The sequence below is a fragment of the Hemitrygon akajei genome, chromosome 2, assembly GCF_048418815.1.
Source record: "Hemitrygon akajei chromosome 2, sHemAka1.3, whole genome shotgun sequence".
Taxonomy (NCBI): Eukaryota; Metazoa; Chordata; class Chondrichthyes; order Myliobatiformes; family Dasyatidae; genus Hemitrygon; species Hemitrygon akajei.
Window position 1 is genome coordinate 175493599 of NC_133125.1, and position 26414 is coordinate 175520012.

The 26414-nt window shown below is 46.3% G+C and overlaps 1 protein-coding gene across 7 annotated transcripts in view; it reads left to right on the plus strand.

Moving 5' to 3' along the window:
- Positions 1-26414, plus strand: part of LOC140718694 (HEPACAM family member 2-like) — a 56577-nt gene that overhangs the window by 19838 nt on the left and 10325 nt on the right. For 4 of the 7 annotated variants that reach the window (XM_073032747.1, XM_073032766.1, XM_073032756.1 and 1 more), the window contains exons 3-7: positions 1539-1805; positions 5100-5216; positions 11800-11901; positions 20721-20828; positions 20914-21000. In XM_073032747.1, the coding sequence (XP_072888848.1) occupies positions 1539-1805; positions 5100-5216; positions 11800-11901; positions 20721-20828; positions 20914-21000 (681 nt within the window). The remainder of the gene's footprint in view (positions 1-1538; positions 1806-5099; positions 5217-11799; positions 11902-20720; positions 20829-20913; positions 21001-26414) is intronic. The other 3 variants (XM_073032794.1, XM_073032803.1, XM_073032784.1) reach the window with 2 other exon arrangements.

Consider the following 26414-nt stretch of genomic DNA (forward strand, 5'->3'; position numbering starts at 1 on the left):
TGGTGAGACCACACCTGGAGTATTGTGTGCAGTTTTGGTCTCCAAATTTGAGGAAGGACATTCTTGCTATTGAGGGAGTGCAGCGTAGGTTCACAAGGTTAATTCCCGGAATGGCGGGACTGTCATATGTTGAAAGATTGGAGTGACTGGGCTTGTATACACTGGAATTTAAAAGGATGAGAGGGGATCTGATTGAAACATATAAGATTATTAAGGGATTGGACACGCTGGAGGCAGGAAGCATGTTCCCGCTGATGGGTGAGTCCAGAACTAGAGGCCACAGTTTAAGAATAAGGGGTAGGCCATTTAGAACAGAGGTGCGGAAAACCTTTTTCACCCAGAGAGTGGTGGATATGTGGAATGCTCTGCCCCAGAAGGCAGTGGAGGCCAAATCTCTGGATGCATTCAAGAGAGAGTTAGATAGAGCTCTTATAGAAAGTGGGGTCAAGGGATATGGGGAGAGGGCAGGAACGGGGTACTGATTGTGTATGATCTAGTGGCGGTGCTGGCTAGAAGGGCCGAATGGCCTACTCCTGCACTTGTTGGCATGATCAGTGATTTTGAAAACAGCAGCAAATTTGATGGTAGAATGACTGGATAGTGGAGAAGCATCACACGCAAAATGCTGGAAGAACTCAGCGGGTCAAACAGCATCCGTGGGAAAGAATAAACTCAACATTTCAGGCCGAGTCCTTTCTTCAGGTCTGAAAAGGAAGGGGGATGATGCCAGAATATAAAGGTGGGGGAGGGGAAAGAGGCTAGCTGGAAGGTGAAAGGTGAAGCCAGGTGGGCGGGAAAGGTCAAGGGCTGGAGAAGAAAGGATCTGATAGGATAGTCTACCATCAGGGTGGATGAGAAGCACCTTATATACCATCTAGGTAGTCTCCAAATTGATGGCATGAATATCGATTACTCCTTCCAGTACACAAATTCCCCTTCCCCCACACCTCAGTTTAACCTTTTACTTCTTCTCATCTGCCTATTACTTCCTCGTGGGTCCCCTATTCCTTCCCGTTCTCCTGTGGTTCACTCTCCTCTCCTATTAGATTCTTTCTTCTCCAGACCTTGATCTTTCAACACCCACTTGGCTTCACCTTTCACCTTCCAGCTAGCCTCTTTCCCTTCCTCCTTGTAAGTAAAAAGGGATTATTTAAGCTGGCTATTTTATTTGGTTCAGTACAACATAATGGGCTGAAGGGCCTTCTGTGCTCTGCTGTTCCATGAATCACACACAAAATGAAGCCCTGTCCTGCTGAAGGGTGTTGACCCGATACGTCAACTGTACCCTTTTCCATAGATGCTTCCTGGCCTACTGAGTTCCTCCAGCACTTGTGTGTTGCTTGGATTTCCAGCATTTGCAGATTTTCTCTTGTTTGCACTTTCTATGTTTTCCGAGCATGCTGGGTGTGAACTCTTTGGCAGCACAAACCTGTTGCATGAAAGCAAATCCTTCCATTCAAACACATTTGGTTCAAAGTCAGAGTGAGATCTGTGGAAGTGATTGCAGTTCATTAATCAACATCTTTCTTTCCTTTCAGAGAAGCTGGTTGAAGCTTTGATATTGCCCAACTCCACTTCCCTCAGTTGTGGTTCCACCATCCAGCTCATCTGTAATGTCAGTGGAGATCCTCACCAGTATCAATGGCGGAAAGACGGAGGGGAAATCTCCCAGCTTTACCAGCTGACAGACGGTAACAAGACTCTTGTGATCATGAAGGCTTCAAGACGTGACTGTGGAATGTACACTTGTGTGGCAACCAATCCTGTCAGCTCCATCCAGACAGACTACACCCTGACTATTCACGGTGAGTTTAATTTATGTATGACATTTTGTGTCTAAACCTTGTGGTTAGCTGGGATGGGTGGGATTTAGAATGCATCCTGTGCTGATTACTACAGCAGCAGATAATTAAGGTTCACAGAAAGGTGACAGGGCAGCAAGAGGCCATTATGCCCATCAGATCTGTATTGTCTCTGTCAGAGCAGTTTATTTATTCCGTTTCCTTGCCCTTTATCCATGGCCCTACAAATTATTTTCTTTCATACACGTTAATGGCTCTCCTTTCAGCACTACAGTTGAATCTGCCTCAGTCTGAACCAAATTCAGTGCAGGCTCTAGCCAGCTTTGCTTCCCTTGTCAATTATTTCTCTCTAACTCATGACCCTTTCCATCTGCTGTTCTACTCTTCAAGTTTTAAAATCCCTCTTTCAGATCCTCTTGCAACTTCCTCTGTTCCAAGTCGAATAAACACAGCTTCTACCATCTGCTCACTTACTCAAGGTCATTCCACAATTTATTCTGCACCTCCTCCAAAGCATTCATACACAGTAGTTATTAAAGTCTGGTACCAAGACTGTCTTTTATTAACATCACTTGTAACATTCCTCACCTTACACTCAAATTATAGAGACCAGTAACCTGCATGATTTTAGACACTTCCTCAATTTGCTTAGCCATTTTTAACAACCTTTGTTAGTATATCCCAGATCTTTCTCTTTAGAGTAGAAAAGAACTTCATTGTCATTGCTTCATGGTGACAGGGAGATTGTGGTACCCTATTTAGAGTTGCATGCTCTGGTGTATGTAGCGACCTCTTCTTCCCACCAGAAATGGAACGTATAGCATTTCCTGGCATTAAATTCATTTGCACCTACCTGCCCATTCCAGCAGCCTGTCTCTGTCTCCTTGAAATGTATTAGCCCCAGTTCAAGGCATCTCCAGGTTTTGTGTCATCTGAAAAGCTAGAATTTGTTCTGTGTACATCCACTCATAGTCGAGCATTGCACCCTAATAAGTTGTTTTATAAAGCAAAGGTCTCGTATGCCTTCTTTGCACTGCTGTGGAGAGAGTGAAGAGCACAAAGTTCCATGATGGATGATCTAACCTGGACCCTCAAGGTCCTCACTAGTCAAGAAGGCGCAGCAGCATCAACTCTTGAGACATGCCCCAATTCCAACAACTTTCCACAGAAGCAGCATCAAGAACGTCCTGTCTGGCTGTATCATTGCGTAGTACAGAAGCTAATTTTTACCAGGAGCATTGTACATGAAGGGCCCGAAGCTTTGTTGATGATCCGTTATCACCTACTCTTTCATCTCCTTGTCCCACTATGGGGTGCAGGACTTTTCACAGTATTGTAGTAATTTTATACATTGCACTGTACTGCTGCCGCAAAGAAAAACAATTCATGACACGTGAGTGATGACAAACCTGATTCTGATTTGGGTCTCTGTTTTGGACTGACGGTGGGAGGGAGGCAGAGCGAGAGCCACCATGGTTGGGGAAAAAGGGGAAGGGAGAGGGGAGGGAGCGGGAAGTACCAGAGAGACATTCTGTAATGATCAGTTAAAGAATTGTTTAGAATCAAATGACCTTGCCTGGTGTCAGCACCTATGCCAACAACACCCCACCCCCACCATGCTCCTTCTCTGTCATCTGTCCCACACCCCTGTCACAATGTTCCACCCTCACCATTCCCAACATCCTCTGCTCCCACCAGATTTTCAAACTCGCTCTCTGTTTCAGGTTACAAATACAGTACTGTGTAAACGTCTCAGGCCCCTTGGCGTTAACATCGGGTATAGCAGGGGAGGGGGAAGGGGGTTACCTACTGCGCAAGATTGAAATAAACTATGGAAAATCAACTCCATCACAGGTACTATAGCCTCCATGGTATCGAAGACTTCTTCAAGGAGCGGTGCCACAGAAAGTATTATGTATTGCAGAGTACTGCAGCCACAAAACAACATAAACCCGACTCTGGAAAGACTTGAAGCGTGTATCCTCCAAAAGGGACAATGGTGCACGGCACACAGAAAATACTGACACAATTACATAGCACTATGAATAAAGATAATTTTGAAATAAAACAGGCAGCCTGGATCGCTACAAATTGGATGCCTCATTCTGTACTGCAGTGGCTGCACTTCATTGGCTGAGTCCAAAAACACAGAACATTACAGCACAGGCCATTCAGCCCACAATATTGTGCCTAACCTCTTTAGCCTACTCTAAGACCAATCTAACACTTCCCTCCATTTTTCTATCACCTGTGCACCTACGTAAGTGTCTCATAAATGTCACTGACGTACCGGCCTCAATCGCTACCTCTGGCAGCGCTTTCCATGTGCTCTGCACTCTCTGTGTTTAAAAAAAGACTTACCACTGACATGCCCCCTGTACTTTCCCCCAATCTCATTAAAATTATGCCCCCCCCCCGCCCCGCATTAGCCATTTCTGCCCTGAGGGAAAGTATCTGGCTGTCCACTTGATCTATGCCTCTTAACATCTTGTGCAACTCTATCAAGTCACCCCTCATCCTCCTTTGCTCTAAAGCCCTAATTCATTCTACTTACCATCATATGACACGCTATTCAGTCCAGCATCCTGGTAAATCTCCTCTGCACTCTCTCTAAAGCATCCACAACCACTGCTGTGTGGTTAGATGGTGAAAACTGTTGTGAAATTGTAAGTTCCTTTTACTCACTGGGGGGGGAGAAAACAGCCCCTAACAGTAGTTAGTGACTATGTCCATGATGTAGGAGTATCTGACTGCAGTCAACCTTCCCGTCAGGAAGCACCTTTCTCTTCTTTAACCACATCGTGGCAGTCATCCAGACCTCATCCCGATGGAAGAAATGGGAGAAATCAGGTGACAAAGTATGAAGGAACTTAAACCCAGTGTTGAGTCAGCATCTGACTCCAGTTATAGACGTAGAGAATGGAAACAGGACATTCGGCCCACTGTGTCCATGCTGACCAGCAGGTACCCAACTGCTAATCCCATCTGGCCACACCAACACCCAAAGGAGCAGCCAGTGGTGAAATTAGACAGGAGACCCACGAGGCAGATGAATGGATCTTATCAATTGTATGCTGCTGGCTGGTATTACAATTCAGTATCTTGTCAACACCCCTCAGAGGGAATGTGCGTGTGTGTGTAGATCTGAAATCACAGGGCGTGAGGCTGAGCAGGGGTTAGCACATTCACCTCCCTGCAGGAGTTAAGGGCAACAATTTATTCATTGCCACAATCAGCAGCCTTCGCGGTCATTTCTCCGGTGTCCAGTTTCATGGTTTAAATCTATTTTAATTGCAGGCTTTCCCCCTGAGGACATCGCAGTTATAACTCTGTCGATCATAGTACTGATGATTTCTTCACTGTTTCTTATCGATGGTGTTCTTCAGCACTGCTGGAAGCTGGAATTTGACAAAGGTACCTATCATTGGCTAATTAGCATTTAAGATCTGTGTGTGATCTATGGGATAGAGTTGTCCACTTTTGCCCAGATGTGAAATGGTCCTCTGTGGTAACACAGAACAGCTGGAATGATGCACGAGTCACCTCTGACCCAACTCCAGAGAGGCATTTAGGAAAAGAGGAAGTCTCAAATCATTTGTGTTTGACAAATCATGTTGAATTTTCTTCCAATGTTGAGTAAGTTTAGGTGGTAAGGAGTGACAGAAAGGTGCCTCATCCTGATTGTGGTGCAATGTGTGTGTGGGATAGGCTTGGCTCCCTCAGGTCTTGTACTCATTTCCCTTCCGTCCTTGCTATTTCTTTAAAACTTTGGAGTATCTTTTAATCCTGTGTCTTTCAACACCAGTAGCTGTCAGCTGGGAAAACCCTGCTTCCAGTTTCTGCCTAGATCATAAACAATCCATGGTTCCAAATATTGTTCTTCCACCTTCACTCAAGAATCTGGAATTCTGCCAAATGACACCAGTCTGTGTTTCATGTCATTTATTAAGGGGCTTGTGCCCTAAGTCTCTGTGGCTTTCAGGTCATGTTAACTATTGAGAGCCCCTTCACCAGACAGATGTTAAACCAAGAAACTGAGTTAAGATATTTATTATATACTTTATTCCGTGACATGTCTCCACGTTTGCCTTTGGTAGAGAATTCCACAAGTTGTAGCGGCGAGAGTAGGTTCCGGTAAGTTTCTGTTTTTTCCTTTTTTTTTTGGTTCGGACTAGAGAATATGCCAGGCAGGATGTTGGAATGCTCCTCTTGCAGGATGCGGGAAGTCAGGGAGACCTCTGGTGTCCCTGACAATGGCACCTGCAAGAAGTACATCCAGCTGCAGCTCCTAACAAACCGCGTTAGGGAACTGGAGCAGGAGCTGGATGACCTCCGGATCATTCGGGAGAATTGGGAGTTTATAGATAGTAGCTTCCAGGAGGTAGTTACAACTAAGGAACAGGGCACAGGTAATTGGGTTACTGTCAGGCGAGGGAAGGGGAAATGGCAGGTAGTGCAGGGTTCCCCTGTGGCCATTCCCCTCCAGAACAGGTATTATGATTTGGATACTGTTGTGGGGGGATGGCTTACCTGGGACAAGCTGCGGCAGCTGGATCTCTGGCACTGAGTCTGGTTCTGCAGTGCAGAAGGGAGGGAGGAAGAAGAGGAGAGCGGTAGTGATAGGGGACTCCATAGTCAGGGGTACAGATAGGAGATTCTGTGGTCGTGACAGGGACTCCCAGATGGTTTGTTGCCTCCCGGGTGCCAGGGTCAGGGATGTCTTTAATCGTGTGCACAGCATTCTGAGGTGGGAGGGTGATCAGCCAGATGTCGTGGTACACATCGGTACCAATGACATAGGGAGAAAGCATCAGGAAGTCCTGTGGAGTGAGTACAGAGAGCTCGGTAGGAAGTTGAAAAATATGACCTCGAGGGTAGTAATCTCCAGATTGCTGCCTGTGCCATGTGCCAGTGAGGGTAAGAATAGGATGCTCTGGAGGATGAACAAGTGGCTGAGGAACTGGTGTAGGGGGCAGGGTTTCAGATTTCTAGATCATTCGGACCTCTTCTGGGGCAGGTGGGACCTGTACAAGAGAGACGGGTTACACCTGAACTACAAGAGGACCAATATACTTGCCGGGAGGTTTGCTAGTGTTATTGGGGAGGGTTTAAACTAGATTTGCAGGGGGATGGGAACCAGAGTGCCAGAGTAGATAGTGGAAATGGGATAAAAATAAATGATGTTAGTACTTCATGCAATGTCACAAATAGTAAGGTTGTGCGTGGTGGTACCAATCTTCTGAGATGTGTATATTTCAATGCAAGGAGTATTGTGGGAGAGGCAGATGAGCTAAGGGCCTGGATTGACACGTGGAATTATGACATTGTAGCCATTACTGAAACTTGGCTACAGGAGGGGCAGGACTGGCAGCTCAATGTTCCAGGGTTCCGATGTTTCAGACGTGATAGAGGCAGAGGGATGAAGGGTGGGGGAGGGGGGTGGCTTTGCTAGTCAGGGAAAATATTACAGCAGTGCTTTGGCAGGAAAGATTAGCGGGCTTGTCTACTGAGGCCATATGGGTGGAGCTGAGAAACTGGAAAGGTATGACCACATTAATGGGGTTGTATTATAGACCACCCAATAGTCAGCGAGAATTGGAGGAGCAAATCTGCAGAGAGATAACAGACAACTGCAGGAGGCAGAAAGTTGTGATTGTAGGCGATATTAATTTTCCACACATTGATTGGAACTCCCATAATGTTAAATGTCTAGATGGGTTAGAGTTTGTGAAGTGTGTTCAGGAAAGTTTTCTAAATCAATATATAGATGTATCAACTAGGGAGGATGCAATATTACATCTCCTATTAGGAAATGAGTTAGGGCAGGTGATGGAAGTGTGTGTAGGGGAACACTTTGGTTCCAGTGATCATAACGTCATTAGTTTAAACTTGATCATGGATAAAGTTAGATCTGGTCCTCAGGTTGAAGTTCCAGACTGGAAAAAGGCCAAATCTGAAGAAATGAGAAAAGATCTAAAAAGCATAGATTGGGACAGGTTGTTCTCTGGCAAGGATGTGATTGGTAAGTGGGAGGCCTTCAAAGGAGAAATTTTGAGAGTGCAGAGTTTGTATGTTCCTTTCAGGGTTAAAGGCAAAGTGAATAAGAATAAGGAACCTTGGTTCTCTCGGGATATTGGAACTCTGATAAAGAAGAAGAGAGAGATGTATGACATGTATAGGAAACAGGGAGCAAGTAAGGTGCTTGAGGAGTATAAAAAAATACAAAAAAAAACTTAAGAAAGAAATCAGGAGAGCTAAAAGAAGACATGAGGTTGCTTTGGTTGTCAAGGTGAAAGATAATCCTAAGAACTTCTACAGGTATGTTAAGAGCAAAAGGATAGTAAGGGATAAAATTGGTCCTCTTGAAGATCAGAGTGGTCGGCTATGTATGGAACCAAAAGAAATGGGAGAGATATTAAGTGGTTTTTTTGCATCAGTATTTACTGAGGAAACTAGAATGGAGTCTATGGAAACAAGGCAAACAAGTAGGGAGGTCGTGGAACTTATACAGATTAAAGAGGAGGAGGTGCTTGCTGTCTTGAGGCAAATCAGAGTAGATAAATCCCCAGGATCTGACAGGGTATTCCCTCAGACCTTGAGGGAGACTAGTGTTGAAATTGCAGGGGCCCTGGCAGAAATATTTAAAATGTCGATATCCACGGGTCAGGTGCCGGAGGATTGGAGGATAGCTCATGTAGTTCCGTTGTTTAAAAAAGGCTCATAAAATAAGCCGGGAAATTATAGGCTGGTAAGTTTGACATCAGTAGTAGGTAAATTATTGGAAGGAATACTAAGAGATAGGATCTACAAGTATTTGGATAGACAGAGACTTATTAGAAAAAGTCAGCATGGCTTTGTGCATGGTAGGTCATGTTTAACCAATCTATTAGAGTTTTTTGAGGAGGTTACAAGGAAAGTGGATGAAGGGAACACAGTGGATGTTGTATACATGGACTTCAGTAAGGCCTTTGACAAGGTCCCGCATGGGAGGTTAGTTAGGAAGATTCAGTGGCTAGGTATACATGGAGAGGTAGTAAATTGGATTAGACATTGGCTCAGTGGGAGAAGCCAGAGAGTGGTAGTGGAGGATTGCTACTCTGAGTGGAGGCCTGTGACTAGTGGTGTGCCACAGGGATCAATGCTGGGTCCATTGTTATTTGTCATCTATATCAATGATCTGGATGATAATGTGGCAAATTGGATCAGCAAATTTGCTGATGATACAAAGATTGGAGGTGTAGTGGACAGTGAAGAAGGTTTTCAAAGCTTGCAGAGGGATTTGGACCAGTTGGAGGAATGGGCAGAAAAATGGCAGATGGAGTTTAATGAGGACAAGTGTGAGGTTTTGCACTTCGGAAGGTCAAACCAAGGTAGAACATATAAGGTAAATGGTAGGACACTGAGGGGTGCAGTAGAACAGAGGGATCTGGGAGTACAGATACATAATTCCCTAAAAGTGGCGTCACAAGTAGATAGGCTTGTAAAGAGAGCTTTTGGTACTTTGGCCTTTATAAATCAAAGTATTGAGTATAAGAGTTGGAATGTAATGGTGAGGTTGTATAAGACATTGGTGAGACCAAATTTGGAGTATTGTATGCAGTTTTGGTCACCTAATTACAGGAAGGATATTAATAAGGTTGAAAGAGTGCAGAGAAGGTTTTCAAGGATGTTGCTGGGACTTGAGAAACTGAGTTACAGAGAAAGGTTGAATAGATTAGGACTTTATTCCCTGGAGCGTAGGAGAATGAGGGATGATTTGATAGAGGTGTATAAAATTATGATGGGTATAGATAGAGTGAATGCAAGCAGGCTTTTTCCACTGAGGCCAGGGGAAAAAAAACAGAGGTCGTGGGTTAAGGGTGAAGGGGGAAAAGTTTAAAGGGAACATTAGGGGGGGCTTCTTCATGCAGAGAGTGGTGGGAGTGTGGAATGAGCTGCCAGATGAAGTGGTAAATGTGGGCTCACTTTTAACATTTAAGAAAAACTTGGACAGGTACATGGATGAGAGGGGTTTGGAGGGATATGGCCCGGGTGCAGGTCAGTGGGACTAGGCAGAAAAATGGTTCAGCACAGCCAAGAAGGGCCAAAAAGCCTGTTTCTGTGCTGTAATGTTCTACGGTTCTAAGTTCACTACTCTCTGATTGAGACAGTTCCTTCTTCCAGTGCTAATTGTGTTGCCCCATTTCGTAACACTGTGACTGCTTATTTTGCAGCTCTGTGGCCAGTGGAAGCATTACTGTCTGAACGATAAACCCTTTCAGCAATGAATCTGATGAAGTCTTGTTCACTCCTGTTATATGACAAGTGTGTCCTTCCTTCATCAGAGAAATGAAACCTAGAGCAGCACACAGAAAAATGGTGGAGGAGCTCAGCAGGTCAGGCTGCATCAATGGAGAGGAATAAACAGTCAAACTTTGGGCTGAGATCCTTCATCAGAACTGGTCTTGGCTGTTTATTCCTTTTGATAGATACTGCCTGACCTGCTGAGGTCTTCCAGCACTTGCTCTGGATTTCCAGCATCTGCAGAATCTCTTGTGTTTACAATATTCCCGATGCAGCTCATTATATATAATAAATCTATACAATCGGAGTAAGGTATCTCTACTCCTGAACTGATTTTTTTCTTGTAATAAAGGACAATGTGCTCTTTGCCTTTCTAATTGCCGGCTCTACCTACACGTTAGCTTTTGGTGATTATGTACAATGAGATCCTGGTCCCATTCGACACCCTCAACTTTCAGTGTCTCAGCATTTAACTAGTATTCAACTTTTGTATTTTTTCACCAGGCTGAAGAGAGAAATCATTTCAACAGAAACTGGAAATTCAGAGGCTTTTAGAGGGTGTGGCTGGAAATTTGAAAATATCATGGGAAGGGATCGGAGAGGGAATCTTTTCCGGAAGGGGGGATTTGAAGTGGACTGGAATAGGGGAAGGGAGCAGAGCAAAAGGTAACAGCATCACTGTCTGGGGCACATGACGAGAATCGACAAATGCTGGACCAACAGCCGAATGAATTGAACAAAGAACCAAGTGAAGGAGAGATGTGTGGTGATGTATCCTTATATGTGGGTCACCAGTTATCTCTGGACTCCTTGGGCAACTTTTACTCTTTCTACGTGAAGTGTGGATAGTTCAGCCTGCACCGTATTTACATTCTGGACCAGAACACCTGCCATTTCCTCAGAGCATCTGACTCCGGTAATGTTCCAATTCTTGGCATGGGAAAAGATTTCACACTCAGAACAGTGTAACTTCAGTGCAGTGGCTAGGGAGGGTTATTCTTGCAGAACAAAATTATTGGGATAAACTGCAGAGCTGATTCATATGGAGCTCTTTCCTCCTCTGGGCACTGGATTCCAGCGAATCTGTCTTTTTCATATCCACAGCCAGCGGATAATGAGATTACACAAGGTGTCAAATATAAGCTGTTTCCCAGAAGTGTGTTTTGTCTGTACAGATTCTCCACTTGCTGCAAGTCTCAATGAGCTCTCTGCACCAATTCCAATTCCATACACGGTCATGTGGTCCAGTGCTCCCTCTAAGGTGCGTGTGCACAAATCATTTCCTACTAGTGCACAAAGGAATTTAAACTGCACACAAAAGGTTGTCGCCCTCTACCTCATTAAGAATATTTCACGATCATACACAATCACATTTCCTTTTGCGGTTTCTGATGCAGATGGACGCTGCAATGATTTGTCTGCAGATTTTAGAACTGGCTGAATTATACTGTTTTTATTGAAGAAGTTATCCAGTGCACACGTTGTCACTGGGCAAAAATTGCAGAGTACAAGATTTTTGCACACACTGGCCGTTTCAAATTAGAGGGGACACTGAACTGGTCTGTTTTTGATCTGGTCAGGTTGCCTCTCTGCCAACAGCCTGACCAAACATGGACGCCATCCCTATTATCTGGAAAACTTTCACCGTTGATTCCTGTGTTAAATCATTTGTGTGGATCTAACATTTTGACTGTTCTTGATTGTTTCCTTGTAGTACTGAAGAACCTCAGAAGCTGGTTGCCGAGCCTGTTTATCTGTAATGTTGTGTTGCTTGTGGCAATCTTCATTACCCTCATTTGCAGGATTGGCAGTGAAGGTAGGTGCACAAAATGATTTCTGTTTCAATGAAAATGATCACAGTTGTTGTCCACAGGATTGTTAGAATGGAATGAGTTGGTAATTGTGAGTCACTTTACCTGGACTACCAGCACCTGCAGTCCTGGACCCCACAGCCAGCGGCAGGAAGCAGTGAAGGTCATTTTCAGGTGCTTACATTGACAGGATGAGGTTAATGGTGTCAGACAAGGACCTGTGTTGGCACTACAACTTTCTGTCAGATTGACTCAGGTGTTGGAATAAAAAGACGCACCACCAAGCTCACCATTGGCAGAGAAATGTGATGTCATAAGTGCTGTCAATGGCGATATTAAAGCAAAAAGAGAGAGGATTAGACCGGGCAAATGTTCAAAACTACGGCAAATAGATGTCATTATCTGGAGAGAGTCTGCAGATGCTGGGAATGCAAAGCAACACACACAAAGTGCTGGAGGAACTCAGCAAACATCTATGGAAATAAATAAACAGTCCATGTTTTGCAGCCTAAAACTCTTCTTCAGGTCTGGAAAGGTTTGGGGGGGAGGGGAAGGAGGCTGGATGGAGGGTGATGGGTGGAACCAGGTGGGTGGAAAAGATAAAGGATTGGAGAAGAAGGAATCTGATAGGATGGACCACAGGAGAAAGGGAAGGAGGAGGGGACCCAGGGGGAAGTGATAGGCAGGTGAGAAGAGATAAAAGGCCAGAGCGGAGAATAAAAGAGGGGATGGGGTCAGGAAAAAAATGACCAGAATGAGAAATCAATATTCATGCCATCAGGTTGGAGACTACTCATTAAGTACCTTGCCTTTATCCTCAGGATCCAGGCAGAAATTTCTTCCTTTGTCCTCAAGTAGTCCTACTCTGTCTCTCTCTAGCCTCTTGATGTTAATATATGTAGAAAATGCCTTTGGGTTTACCTTAATCCTCCTTTCCAAGGATAGAAACATAGACAGACAGACAGACAAACATACTTTATAGATCCCAAGGGAAATTGGGTTTCATTACAGCTGCACCAAGAACAGTGAAGAAATATAGCAATATAAAACCATAAATAATTAAATAATAATAAGTTATTTATGTCAAGTGGAAATAAGTCCAGGACCAGCCTATTGGCTCAGGATGTCTGACACTCCGAGGGAGGAGTTGTAAAGTTTGATGGCCACAGGCAGGAATGACTTCCTATGACGCTCAGTGTTGCATCTCGGTGGAATGAGTCTCTGGCTGAATGTACTCCTGTGCCTAACCAGTACATTATGGAGTGGATGGGAGTCATTGTCCAAGATGGCATGCAACGTGGACAGCATCCTCTTTTCAGACACCACCGTCAGAGAGTCCAGTTCCACCCCCACAACATCACTGGCCTTACAAATGAGTTTGTTGATTCTGTTGGTGTCTGCTACCCTCAGTCTGCTGCCCCAGCACACAACAGCAAACATGATAGCACTGGCCACCACAGACTCGTAAAACATCCTCAGCATTGTCCGGCAGATGTTAAAGGATCTCAGTCTCCTCAGGAAATAGAGACGGCTCTGACCCTTCTTGTAGACAGCCTCAGTGTTCTTTGACCAGTCTAGTTTATTGTCAATTTGTATCCCCAGGTATTTGTAATCCTCCACCATGTCCACACTGACCCCTTGGATAGAAACAGGGGTCACCGGTGCCTTAGCCCTCCTCAGGTCCACCACAAGCTCCTTAATCTTTTTCACATTAAGCTGCAGATGATTCCACTCGCACCATGTGACAAAGTTTCCCACCGTAGCCCTGTACTCAGCCTCATCTCCCTTGCTGATGCATCCAGCTAAGGCAGAGTCATCAGAAAACTTCTGAAGATGGCAAGACTCTGTGTTGTAGTTGAGGTCTGAGGTGTAGATGGTGAAGAGAAAGGGAGACAGGACAGTCCCCTGTGGAGCCCCAGTGCTGCTGACCATTCTGTCTGACACACAGTGTTGCAAGCGCACGTACTGTGGTCTGCCAGTCAGGTAATCAATAATCCATGACACCAGGGAAGCATCCACCTGCATCACTGTCAGCTTCTCACCCAGCAGAGCAGGGCGGATGGTGTTGAACGCACTGGAGAAGGCAAAAAACATGACCCTCACAGTGCTCGCTGGCTTGTCCGGGTGGGCGCAGACACGGTTCAGCAGGTAGATGATGGCATCAACTCCTAGTCGGGGCTGAAAATCTGCAGCATATACAGTCCCTTTGGCCCACAAAGTTATGCCCAACATGTCCCTACCTTAGAAATTACTAGGCTTACCCACAGCCCTCTATTTTCCCAAACTCCATGTACCTATCCAAAAGTCTCTTAAAAGACCCTATCATATCCACCTCCACCACCGTTGCTGACAGTCCATTCCACACAGTCCCCACTCTCTGCGTAAAAAACTTACTCCTGACATCTCCTCTGTACCTCCTCCCCAGCACCTTAAACCTGTGCCCTCTTGTGGCAACCATTTCAGCCCTGGGAAAAAGCCTCTGACTATCCACACGATCAATGCCTCTCATCATCTTATACACCTCTATCAGATCATCTCTCATCCTCCGTTGCTCCAAGGAGAAAAGGCTGAGTACACTCAACCTATTCTCATCAGGCATGCTCCTCAATCCAGGCAACATCCTTTTAAATCTCCTCTGCACCATTTCTATGGCTTCCACATCCTTCCTGTAGGGAGGTGACCAGAACTGAGCACAGTACTCCAAGTGGGGTCTGACCAGGGTCCTATATAGCTGCAACATTACCTCTCGGCTCCTAAATTCAACTCCACGATTGACGAAGGCCAATACACCATATGCCTTCTTAACCACAGAGTCAACCTGCGCAGCTGCTTTGAGTGTCCTATGGACTCAAACCCCAAGATCCCTCTGATCCTCCACACTGCCAAGAGTCTTACCATTAATACTATATTCTGCCATCAAATTTGACCTACCAAATATTTCATGGCCTCTTTTCCCCTGCTTGAGCTTTTCGTAAGACTTTCTTTCTATGTTCTTAAGGCAATGGGTGAAAAGTAGCTGATGGATGAGTTCGACTGGGAAAGAAACATGATCCTTTGCTGATCAAGGATATAAACAACCTAGTGGAGATCACTCCTACAGGAGAAGCTGGGGACACAGAGTACAACAGCAAGGCAAGACAGGAAAAGATACAGAGATCTCAGCCTGGTGACGTACCCTCAGCTGCTGGGTGGTACAGCTCGTTGGGCTGGAAGGGCCTCACTTAGTGCTGGGTGAGGAAGGGAAGGGGGAAGCTGCCAGAATAGTCTTCCAGACCTGAAGAAAAACCCTGGCGCACAACGTCAGGGTTTATTCATTCCCATAGATGCTGCTGTCCTGCTGAGCTCCCCCAGCATTTTGTGTGTTACTGGAGGAACCATGTGGGGCCAGCAGCATCTGCACAGGCAACACGATGATCAACAATTTGAATTATGGAAGTAGGCCCCTCAGTTCAACTAGTTCACACCAAACTAAATGCCTCATCCGAGCTAGTCCACCGTCTTCTAAACTTTCCTCTCCATGCAGCTGTCTGTTAAATTTTGTTACCGTACAGACCAGTTGGAGGAATGGGCAGAAAAATGGCAGATGGAGTTTAATTTGGACAAGTGTGAGGTGTTCCACTTCGGAACGTCAAACCAAGGTAGAACATACTAGGTAAATGGTAGGACACTGAGGGGTGCAGTAGAACAGAAGGATCTGGGAGTACAGATACATAATTCCCTAAAAGTGGCATCACAAGTGGATAGGGTTGTAAAGAGAGCTTTTGGTACTTTGACCTTTATAAGTCAAACTATTGAGTATAAGAGTTGGAATGTAATGTTGAGGTTGTATAAGACATTGGTGAGACTGAATTTGGAGTATTGTGTGCAGTTTTGGTCACCTAATTACAGGAAGGATATTAATAAGGTTGAAAGAGTGCAGAGAAGGTTTACAAGGATGTTGCCGGAACTTGAGAAACTGAGTTACAGAGGAAGGTTGAATAGGTTAGGACTTTATTCCCTGGAGTGTAGGAGAATGCGGGGTGATTTGATAGAGGTGTATAAAATTATGATGGGTATAGATAGAGTGAATGCAAGCAGACTATTTCCACTGAGGCTAGGGGAGAAAAAAAAACAGAGGTCATGGGTTAGGGGTGAAGGGGGAAAGTTTAAAGGGAGCATGGGGGGGGCTTCTTCACACAGAGGATCGTGGGAGTGTGGAATGAGCTGCCAGATGAAGTGGTAAATGCGGGCTCACTTTTGACATTTAAGAAAAACTTGGACAGGTATATGGATGAGAGGGGTTTTGAGGGATATGGCCCAGGTGCAGGTTAGTGGGACTAGGCAGAAAAAAATGGTTCGACACACGCAGAAGGGCCAAAAGGCCTGTTTCTGTGCTGTAATGTTCTATGGTATCACAATGACTTACACACTGTTGTAACCCTCTGTCAAGACTGAGGGTGTAAAGGGGAAATTACCAGTTATAAAGTGGTTTCATGAGCTGGTAAACGATCGCTGCAGCCAGGTGTGACAGGGTTTGTGGGCAGATGGGGCCACGCAGGGAAGGGCGGGTGGAGACAATGACGAGAGTCTGGGATAGGACAGCAATCTGTTGAAAAAGCGACCGTGGGTTGAGTGCGTGTCTGATAGGCGGGGAGGAAGGGAGAGCAACTGCGCTATAGCGGACTCTTCGGGGGTGGGGGTGGGGGTGGGTACATAAGGAAATAGGATGTGTTGATCATTAGGAGACACCAACAATGCGGGCGGGATGCGTTCAAACGTTCATGGCCCGCCCCACATTATACACTCTCAATAGGGAGCATCAGCAGTGAAATCCCCTGATCGAGCCCCGACCGACCAAACGGAAACAATTACAACACCGTCCCCGTCTCCCCTTTACTCCGCTCCACAAATGGCCAAGTTCCTGTACGTTCCTGTAATAGTCCCGAGTAGCTTTCTCGGTGACCACCGTTCTGAGCGCTGTAACAGGGAATATGGCGTTTGTTGGCAACAATTATTCCCCAGTGCCGGCAGTTTAAACTTCGGCATCAGGCACACAAAGCGGAAACCGCCGCTGCAAAAGGCAAACGATACACTAATTATAAAGTCGAACCTTCTCCAGGCCAGGGCGGAAGAAGTTACGCTACCAGTACGCAGTATTATTTTACTCCTGTGGCAGAGATGAATTGGTGTATAGGGTTGTCAAAGAGAATTTGAGAAAAAAAACCTCACAACTTGTTTTTCAAATGGACGCTAAATTACCCCTAAAAGCCCTTTAGGTCGTAAATGAACGTTTTCGTTGATGAAACGACAGAGGCATTTTCCGTAACAACTCCTTTATGTTTAACCACAGAGAACATAAAGCACATGAAATAAAACGTCAGACCAGCCTCTTAAAGTGAATCCCGAACTCAATGCCGTTGGTTGTGAATTATGCATTTGTTTCCACCCGTTACGTTACTCGGGCTCGTCCAGAGGTGTGTTGACACACTCATAGTCAGGTCCTGACACCAGGGGCGTGGTAGCGGAATCCACAAATCTTGTTCGGCCGGTTTAAGGCGATCTACCGAAATACGTTCAGGTTTACTCCTCCTATCTATGATAAAAATCGCACCACCAAGTTCACCATTGGCACAGAGAAATGTGACATCGTAAGAGTGACGAATGACAATATTAAAGCAAAGAGAGAGAGAGAGAGATGATTAGACCGGGCAAATGTTCAAAACTATGGCAAATGGATGTCATTAACACGAGAGAGACTGCAGATGCTGGAAATCCAAATCAACACACACAAAATGCTGGAGGATCTCAGCGGGTCTGGCAGCATCTACGGAAATGAATAGATAGTCGATGTTTCGAGCCGAGGCGCTTCCTCGGGACTGGAAAGGAAGCGGGATGCGGGAAGACGCCAGAATACAAAGGTGGGGTGAGGGGAAGGAGGATAGCTAGAAGGTGATTGGTGATGCCAGGTGGGTAGGAAAGATAAAAGGCTGGAGAGGATGGTAGACCATAGGAGAAAGAAGAAGGGACCCGGGTGGAGATAACAGGCTGGTGAGAGGTGTCAGAGGCCAGAGTGGGGAATAGAAGAAGAGGGAAGGGGGGTAATTATTGGAAGGAGAAATGGATATTCATGCCATCGGGTTGGAGGCCACCCAGACGGAATGTAAGGTGTTGTTCCTTCACCCTGGGGTGAACCCATCTTGGCACAAGAGGAAACCATGGACTAACATGTCAGAACAGGAATGGGAATTGGAATTAAAATATTTGGCCACCGGGAAGATTCACTTTTAGTGGATTGAGCGGAGGTGTTTGGCAAAGCATATTTAATCACTGGCATTCACATTAGACTTAGAAAGGATAGAGCAGAGTGGTTTCTAATGGTAAATATCAATCCGATAGCCCTTGAGGGGTGGGGGGGGGGGGAGGTTCACTGATCACTAAAGCGTCCAAAACAGCTACAGGGGATCATCAAAGCAGCTAACGGATGCTGGCTTCGGATCCGGAGCACTGGAGTGGGGGGGGGGGGGGGGGGGGGGAGGGGTAAGGGTTGTGCCACTGGAGCATGGGGGTGGGGGTAAGGGTTGTGCCACTGGAGCACGGGGGTGGTGGTAAGGTTGTGCCACTGGAGCATGGGGGGGGTGGTAAGGGTTGTGCCACTGGAGCATGGGGGTGGGGGTAAGGTTGTGCCACTGGAGCACGGGGGTGGTGGTAAGGTTGTGCCACTGGAGCACGGGGGTGGGGGTAAGGTTGTGCCACTGGAGCATGGGGGTGGGGGTAAGGGTTGTGCCACTGGAGCACGGGGGTGGGGGGGGGTGGTAAGGGTTGTGCCACTGGAGCACGGGGGTGGGGGGGGTGGTAAGGGTTGTGCCACTGGAGCACGGGGGGGCGGTGGGGGTAAGGGTTGTGCCACTGGAGCACGGGGGGGCGGTGGGGGTAAGGGTTGTGCCACTGGAGCATGGGGGTGGGGGTAAGGGTTGTGCCACTGGAGCACGGTGGTGGGGGGGGTAGTAAGGGTTGTGCCGCAGCCAGACAAACCCCTGGTGAGATCACAGCTGGAGAACTGAGAGCAATACTGGGGCCCAGGCTAGGAAGATGTATTTTGACCTCTGTGTGACATCAATGTAGATTTACTAAGGATTTAAATTACGAGCAGAGATTACATCCTTCGAGTTTGAACAGCGAGAGGGTGATGTGATGGAAGGTCTCAAGGCAATATTGGGGAGTGATGGACAGACTGAAGCTATTTCTGGTACTTGGGTCACCTGAGCCCACGCCAATTTTGAGGGCTGTTCTGTTTTTTTTTTAAGTGCAGTAATTAGTAAACACTTACGTTGTTCAGGAACAGGAAGGTGGGGAAATTCGGGGCCAAGAAGAGTCTAAGTCTCCATTCCGTGTTCAAAGGCCGGCGACACCGACGTGGGATATCTGTGGCCAGATGTTAGATGTCTGGCCAGTGGAGAGTGATTGAGGAATCCGTCGCTCTGGTCAGTGTGTTGTCAGCAGGATCCAAGGACAGAGATCCATGCGTGCCGGTGGAATGAACTCCAACACCCCCCTGGGTTTGCAAATCGGTGAGACCGGTGTTCAAGGGCTTTTGTTTGTCATGTCTCCAATGAGTCCAGAGTTCAAGGCTTAGTGTTGAGTGATAAATTTATCTTGGGATTAATCCTAAGGATCAAGATCCCAGGGCTGAATCGGAAGTCTGGAAGTGGAGGCCTGTTGGCCGAAGGTAATTCTGTGAGTCTGTGCAAGTCTGCTGGGGAGGCTGAATTTGAATCTGCTGGAGGCTGAAGACCTGTCCTGGGATTAAAGAACTCTGTATGCGTGTGGGTGGGATGGAGAAATGGCTCCTGTTTTTGCTGCTGTTGTTTTGTTGCTTGTTGTGTTCTGTGTTTTGCTGAGAATTGATGCTGGAATGTGTGGTGACACACGCAGGTCACCCCAGCACATGTTCAGGCCTGTTGTTTGTGAATGCAAACTGCGAACTTCACTATCTGCTTTGATGTACTCATGACAAATAAACTTGAATCACGGGATGCCCACGATAGAAATTGGACTGGGTGCTGCAGAAGTCAGTCAGCCTCACATCCCAGCAGGCGACGTTGTCCTCAGAGTCCACACTCCTGTAGAGGAGCTGGACCACGTGCAGATTTGAACTTAAACATCTGTTTTTTTTTAGTTGCTGACCAGCTCCCAACCTCCCCCAACAGTAACTGTTGAAGCTTCTTCCCTCCACTCGCCCCAGACCACGTCTTCAACTGACTCGTAACAAAATGCTTGAAATGCTCGGAGGTCTGGCAGCTTCTGTAGAGAGAGGCCTGAACTAATGATTCAGTCAGTGGCCTAGCATCAGAATGGCAGGTTAGAAATTAGCTTTCTTTTGCAAAGAAGGGCTGAAGGGCTGTGAAAATGAAAGGAAGGTCGGTGTGTAAGGATGGAGACCAGGAGAGCTTCGTGAATGTCTCCCACCCGTCTGCCCAGGGCCAGTGAACATGTAGCCCCAGTAACCATCATCTCCACCACTTTGAAACGTTGACCAGAATAGTAGCATACTCAATGAAAAAGCAACAATTTCAGTGTCCACAGATAGACACAGACACATGCACACACTTCAGTGTTAGCTTTGCAGACTCCCGGCTCACATCTCTGTGAGAACGGCAGAGGTTCTAGTGCGGACTCGTACATGGAGTACATCTGCAGTCTTTAAAGCAATTTCTATATCCTCCCAGAAGCTGTGTAAGAAGCATGAGTGTCAGTATTGGGAATGGGATCACTGCATCTCGTTGGTTTAATTTCCTGTTTAGCACTGAGTGAATTGCTGACCATTACTGTGGGATCTTTGCTCCAGGTTCGAACCTTTTCGCCGTGGCAGCTTCCTGCACTGTGCCTCTCCTGCTTTTGATTTTGTTTCTACCACCCTCTGTTTCAAAGCCAGTCTATTTCCTGAAAAATACAGGTAAGGAACAGATAGTTAATTTAATAAAATTTCCAATCCGCTCAGATTATCAGGTCTCTAATCATTACATTTCTCTACTTGATAGAGTTTTGGAAAATGACTTGTTTTGGACTTCACGTTGTTGTGTGCATCACCTCGATTTCATTCTTAACTTTAACAAGTAATCCAAACTGTGAGTTTGCCTCTTGCCTTTCGTTATTGATTATAACACTGCAAGCTTCTGATAATCAGTATTTCCTCTGTCTCGTACAATGTCAGTTCAGCTGAAATCTACCTGCAACAAACTGTGTGGGTGACATTAAGGACGATTCCCCTCGTGTTGGTTTGCATGCTTTCTGTTGCCCCACGAACACAGATGTGTCCTTCAGAACCATGTAACTTGGTCAGCAGGGTAGGTCCTGTCTCTTTCACATGACTGCCTCCAAGTGGTATTCAGTCTGGGGGAGTCCTGAGCCAGCAGCTGAGGGAAATGGCAATCAGGTCTCATTCCTCAGATTTGATCATTCTGTGAGAATTCATGGGACTGGGGTCAACAACCTTTTGACCTTCATGTCTTGAATATTGGTTGTTGGGTACAATTCTGTGAGTCCCACTGTCTTGTTATTCACTAATTTTGGCTGAACCACCAGGTGTTAATGGATTTGACTTTATATGCATTCCTTTGCTGTTTATTTCTTCTGAAGTTTAAAAAAAGTGATTTTAAGTTTGCGATTTGATTGCAATATACTGTTAACAAGCAGAATACACATCAGTATTAAAGGGTGACACAACAAAAGTATATTTAGAATTAGAGATGATAGAGAATAGATGCCATCAGTGTTGGAAAGGGGCAGCGAGAGAAGCTATGGTCAATATGGAGAGACGATAGATCTGTCTCTGACATTTGCCTAGCAAACCCTTTAGAACATCTACTGATTCCCAACCTCCAGATCATGGGAATTGGACAGATTAATTTAATTTTCAGCTTCATTGCTTCCTTGAATTTCATCAAGTTTTGCCATTAACATTTAACAATGTTAAAATGAACAGAATTTATTTCACAATTGGCAACTGAGATGCTACAATTTACAGAGTTAATTAGGTGGCTGGTGTATTGGTTATTGAAAGATTATTGTGAGCAGTGAATGACTCTGGACTGAGAACTTTTCCGAATGTTAATATAGGAGGCTTTTGCTCTGAAATGAAGTAATGTAGAGTTCAAGTGTGTGGATTCTACTGATCCCAGAAGACTGGGGAGATTAAGTGGGGACAGAAATACGACATTGCCTTTTTCCTAAAGTGCCGTGGGTTGCTGATGGAATAATGAGTGCTGGGGTTTTCTTCCCTCGAAGTTTGGCCGGTGTTTTAAACTAAGATTGAGTTAGTATTGTTATGATACCAGCCCCCTCCTTTGTGAGAATTGCAAGAGCCCTAGTGAAAGGGGGGTCAATGACCCGAGAGAGAGCAAGAGAGAGAGAGAGACATGCTGAATGGACACAGGAAATGGAAAGACAGCGACGTGCTGGATACCGCATTCCACTGGGACAAAAGCTGGTGACTGTGGCATTGTTCTCAGGAGACACCTGGGAACTGCAGACGTGCCAACTCACAGGGACATTGTAAAGCCCTCGGGCAAAGTGGGCTGGTTGAGAGAGAGATTGCATCACCTGCAACCTGATTGACACCTGAGATCCCGTGAGGCAGTATAAAGAAGGGTCTGAAAGAGGACGACCCTCAGACGCACCAAGGAGACACCAAGAAGCACGATAACGCTTCCCGTGGGAACGGGAAGCCATTTTGAAGTAAGCCGCGTGCGTTAAATTCCGAATGCGGGGTTTGTGGCTGGAACCAACGGAAGATCGCTTTTAACTAACAACGGGGAAGATCGCTCCCCTGATTCCACGGATGTTTCGGGCAAGTTTTTCCGTTTTATCTCTCTCTCTCTCCAACACGTGAAACCAAAAGAGAAAAGCCTGCAGACTTCAGAGTGACTCTTTATATTTCCAATTGGACTCAGTATTATATACCCTAGACAACGAAAGAGCTTATTTCTGATTGATTATGGTTACACCGGTGTTTTAGATTGAGTTTTGACGATTTGAATGTTTTGTATTAACCATACGTTTGTGCCCTTATTGAATAAAACGTTTGAAAATAGTAGCATCCGACTCAGCTGATCCATCTATCTTTGCTGGTAAGTTACCTGGTTACGGGGTTTTCGTAACAAGTGGGGTGCTCGTCCCGGATTTGAAACCAAACGGGAGGGTCAGTGAATCGGGCTGTAAGTCCAAACTTAAATCTGGTTACGCAGGTAGTCAGACGGGAAACCAGCAAAGATGGATGTGTCGGAATTTAGGAGAAACCCGACGGTAGAGGCGCTAGGGAAGGCTACAAAATCAGACTTAGTAAGTTTGGCGCAGGCCTTAGACCTCACAGCGGTGAAGCCAGCAATGAAAAAGCAGGAAGTGCTAAGGGTCATACAACAGCATTACGTTGGGAAGAAGGTGTTTACAGCTGAGGATTTGGAAAATATTCCCGAAAGGAGATTAGTGAGTGGGACAAATCAGGCAGAGTTGGAGAAAGCAAGGCTGGAACATGAGTTTAAAATAAAGCAGCTAGAAATAGACGCAGCTCAGAAGGCTGCAGAGAGAGAAGCCGAGAGAGCCGAGAGGGCAAGAGAAGCCGAGAGGGCAAGAGAAGCCGAGAGGGCAAGAGAAGCCGAGAGGGAAAGAGAGCAGGTGTTCAAACTAAAGCAGCTAGAAGCAGAAGAGAGAGAGAAACAGAGGAACTATGAATTGGAGCTGGACAGGCGGAAACAAGAGCGAAGAACTCAAGGGGGAGAGAAAGAGGGGTTTGATATTAGTCGGGCGTTGAGGTTGGTCCCCCCGTTCGAGGAGACGGATGTTGATAGTTATTTCTTGCTCTTTGAAAAGGTGGCAGAGAATCAGCAGTGGCCCAGAGAGCAATGGGTGGCGTTGTTACAAAGTGTGTTACGAGGAAAAGCACAGCGGGTATATGCCGCGCTGCCCACAGAAAGGGACGGGAATTATGATCAAGTAAAGGAGGCCATTCTCCGAGGTTACGAGTTAGTACCTGAGGCGTATAGACAAAGGTTCCGAAATTTAAAAAGAGGGTGGAATCAAACGTATACCGAGCTAGCCCATGAGAAGGGTGTGCTCTTGAATCGTTGGTGCACAGCTGAAAAGGTGGCCGAGGACTATGGGCGTCTCAGGGAGCTAGTTTTGATTGAGGAATTTAAAAGTTGCGTTCCGGAAGAGATCCGAATGTATTTAAATGAGAGGACGAATCAGTCCATCTCAGAGATGGCTAGGCTCGCAGATGAATATGCCCTAACCCACAAGACAAAGGTTTCCTCGCCAAAAAGTTACCCGAGAGACCGTCGGAACGGTAGGGACAGTCCGCCGGCTAAGGGAGAAACTCCACCGGGAGCTAGCACAAAAAGTGAGGATAACAGACAAGAAACCTGGAGATCTCCTGGTTTCAACTGTTTTAATTGTGGAAAGGTGGGACATATTGCATCAAAATGCCCTGCTCCGAGGAAGGAGTCGGAACGAGGGAAAGCAGCTATTTCCATAGGCTGTGTTGCGTCGATCCGAAAATCGACAAGCAGGCCCCAGACAGATGGAATACAGGAGGGGCGGGAGACATTTAGGTCCGAAGGAACCGTGGCTTTGAAGGAAGGGGACCCCCCAATTCCCGTACGAATTTGGAGAGACACGGGGGCGGAACTATCGTTAATTAGCCGTAATGTGTTAAAATTCGGCCCTCGCACGGGGGAGGTAGCCCTTAGAGGTATCGGGAACCGAACCGAGGTCGTGCCTTTGCATAGGGTCTTTCTAGATTGTGAGTTGGTGTCGGGACCAGTAGATCTGGGGGTCCTGCCGGAATTGCCAGGAGAAGGAGTGGACGTCCTTCTGGGTAACGACCTAGCGGGTGGGAAGATGGGTGCCGCCGTGAAGCTGACCACCCAGCCCGTGAGAGTTGAAGATCCTCCCTCAGAAAAAAAATTCTATCCCGCATGTGCGGTCACTCGCAGCCTGTCGGAAAAAGCGGCTGAGAAAGAGGACAGTTTAAATGAAGCCAGCGGTGATCTGGCCAAGATGTTTTTACCGACCCTGTACCATGAGGGTTCCGAGGGTGGTAAAACAGAAAGCAGTAAAGTAAAGGGGGGTAAGGGAGAGGAAATAGCCCTGCCCTTAGTGAAGAGAAAGGTCCTAGAGGTAGGAACTAAAGTTGAGAAACGGATAAAGTTGTTAAAATGTCCAGAGTTGGACATGGTTAATCTGTCTGGTTTGGCAGAATTGTTTGAAGAAGTTCAGAGTTCTAAAGGTGTTCTCGATGGTCCCGAGAGTGAAATGAGGGCAGTCTTAGAGAGGAAGGGTATCCTTGCTGTGGAGAAGTCAGCTGAAATGGCCGAGGAGGTTGTTTCAGCTCGCAGGGTTGCGCCTTCCCCAACGGGGGGCTGCCTAGAGAGTAACTGGAAGGATCGGGGGACGTTAGAATTTGAAAAAGGTACGGGTATTGAAAGCCTGGAAGGGGCCAATGTCCCGTTTGAGTGTGTCCAAGATGGGGGCGCACGTGGTGCTGAACCTGGTAACAGAGCTCAGGGGAAGTCTGAGGTGTTTGATTCAGGGGGACGGGGCGGCCGTCTTTGTGGATCAGATAGGGTTGGTTCAGTAGGAAAAGGGTTAACCTTGGTAACCGTGGGAAGTGTGAGTTCCACGGTGTTTGTATTCGAGAGTGGGGCCAAGGTTAATGCCGAATTTAAGGGGGGAATGAGGATTGTTATTGAAGGAAACGGAAAGTCTGTAGTTCCCAAGTCGAAGGAAGAAATTTTAAACCTGGCAGATCGCTCACAGAGTGAGTCGGGAAATAGCGGGGCCCCCCACTCTATTGTTACGCCAGGGTGGGGTGTGAAGAGGTTGCATTCGAAATGCTACCTGAAAGAGGAGTTGGAATTAAAAACAAATAGCCCCGATGAACGAGGCGGGCGGAAGTTCACCACGCCAAATTACTCAAAGTCCCAACGGGGGGGGACTCGCCAGAAAAGAGGTGACGGTTAATGGGGATGCCATTTTTTTTAAACAGCAAAGCAGGTTTTTACGGGTTGCGCCAAAGCCTGTGAATAATAAAGACAGACCTTTGGAGACCTGCCGGCGAAGTAAACCGACCGAAACGATTAGTATTCGCATAAACTTTTGTAGATGCACCTAAGCTAAGATCACACCTCCTTAGTTATGTTGCTGAAGAAAGCAAATAAATAAGCTGGTTATTGAGCTGAAGTCTGATGCTGCCAGGCGTTAGCATGGCACGTGAGGTTAAGGTATTAAAGGAAAGGGGCACTGTAATTGTTACCTGTTTAGATGCTGACTTGAATGTATAACTGTATTACTCTGTAGTGAAAAGAAAAGCTTCTGTATTGTGTTAGATTCAAAATTTCTGTAAGACTCTGTACCACTCTGTGTTTTTAACCGCTGGTAAAAAACCTTTAAGAGGGGAGGTGTTATGATACCAGCCCCCTCCTTTGTGAGAATTGCAAGAGCCCTAGTGAAAGGGGGGTCAATGACCCGAGAGAGAGCAAGAGAG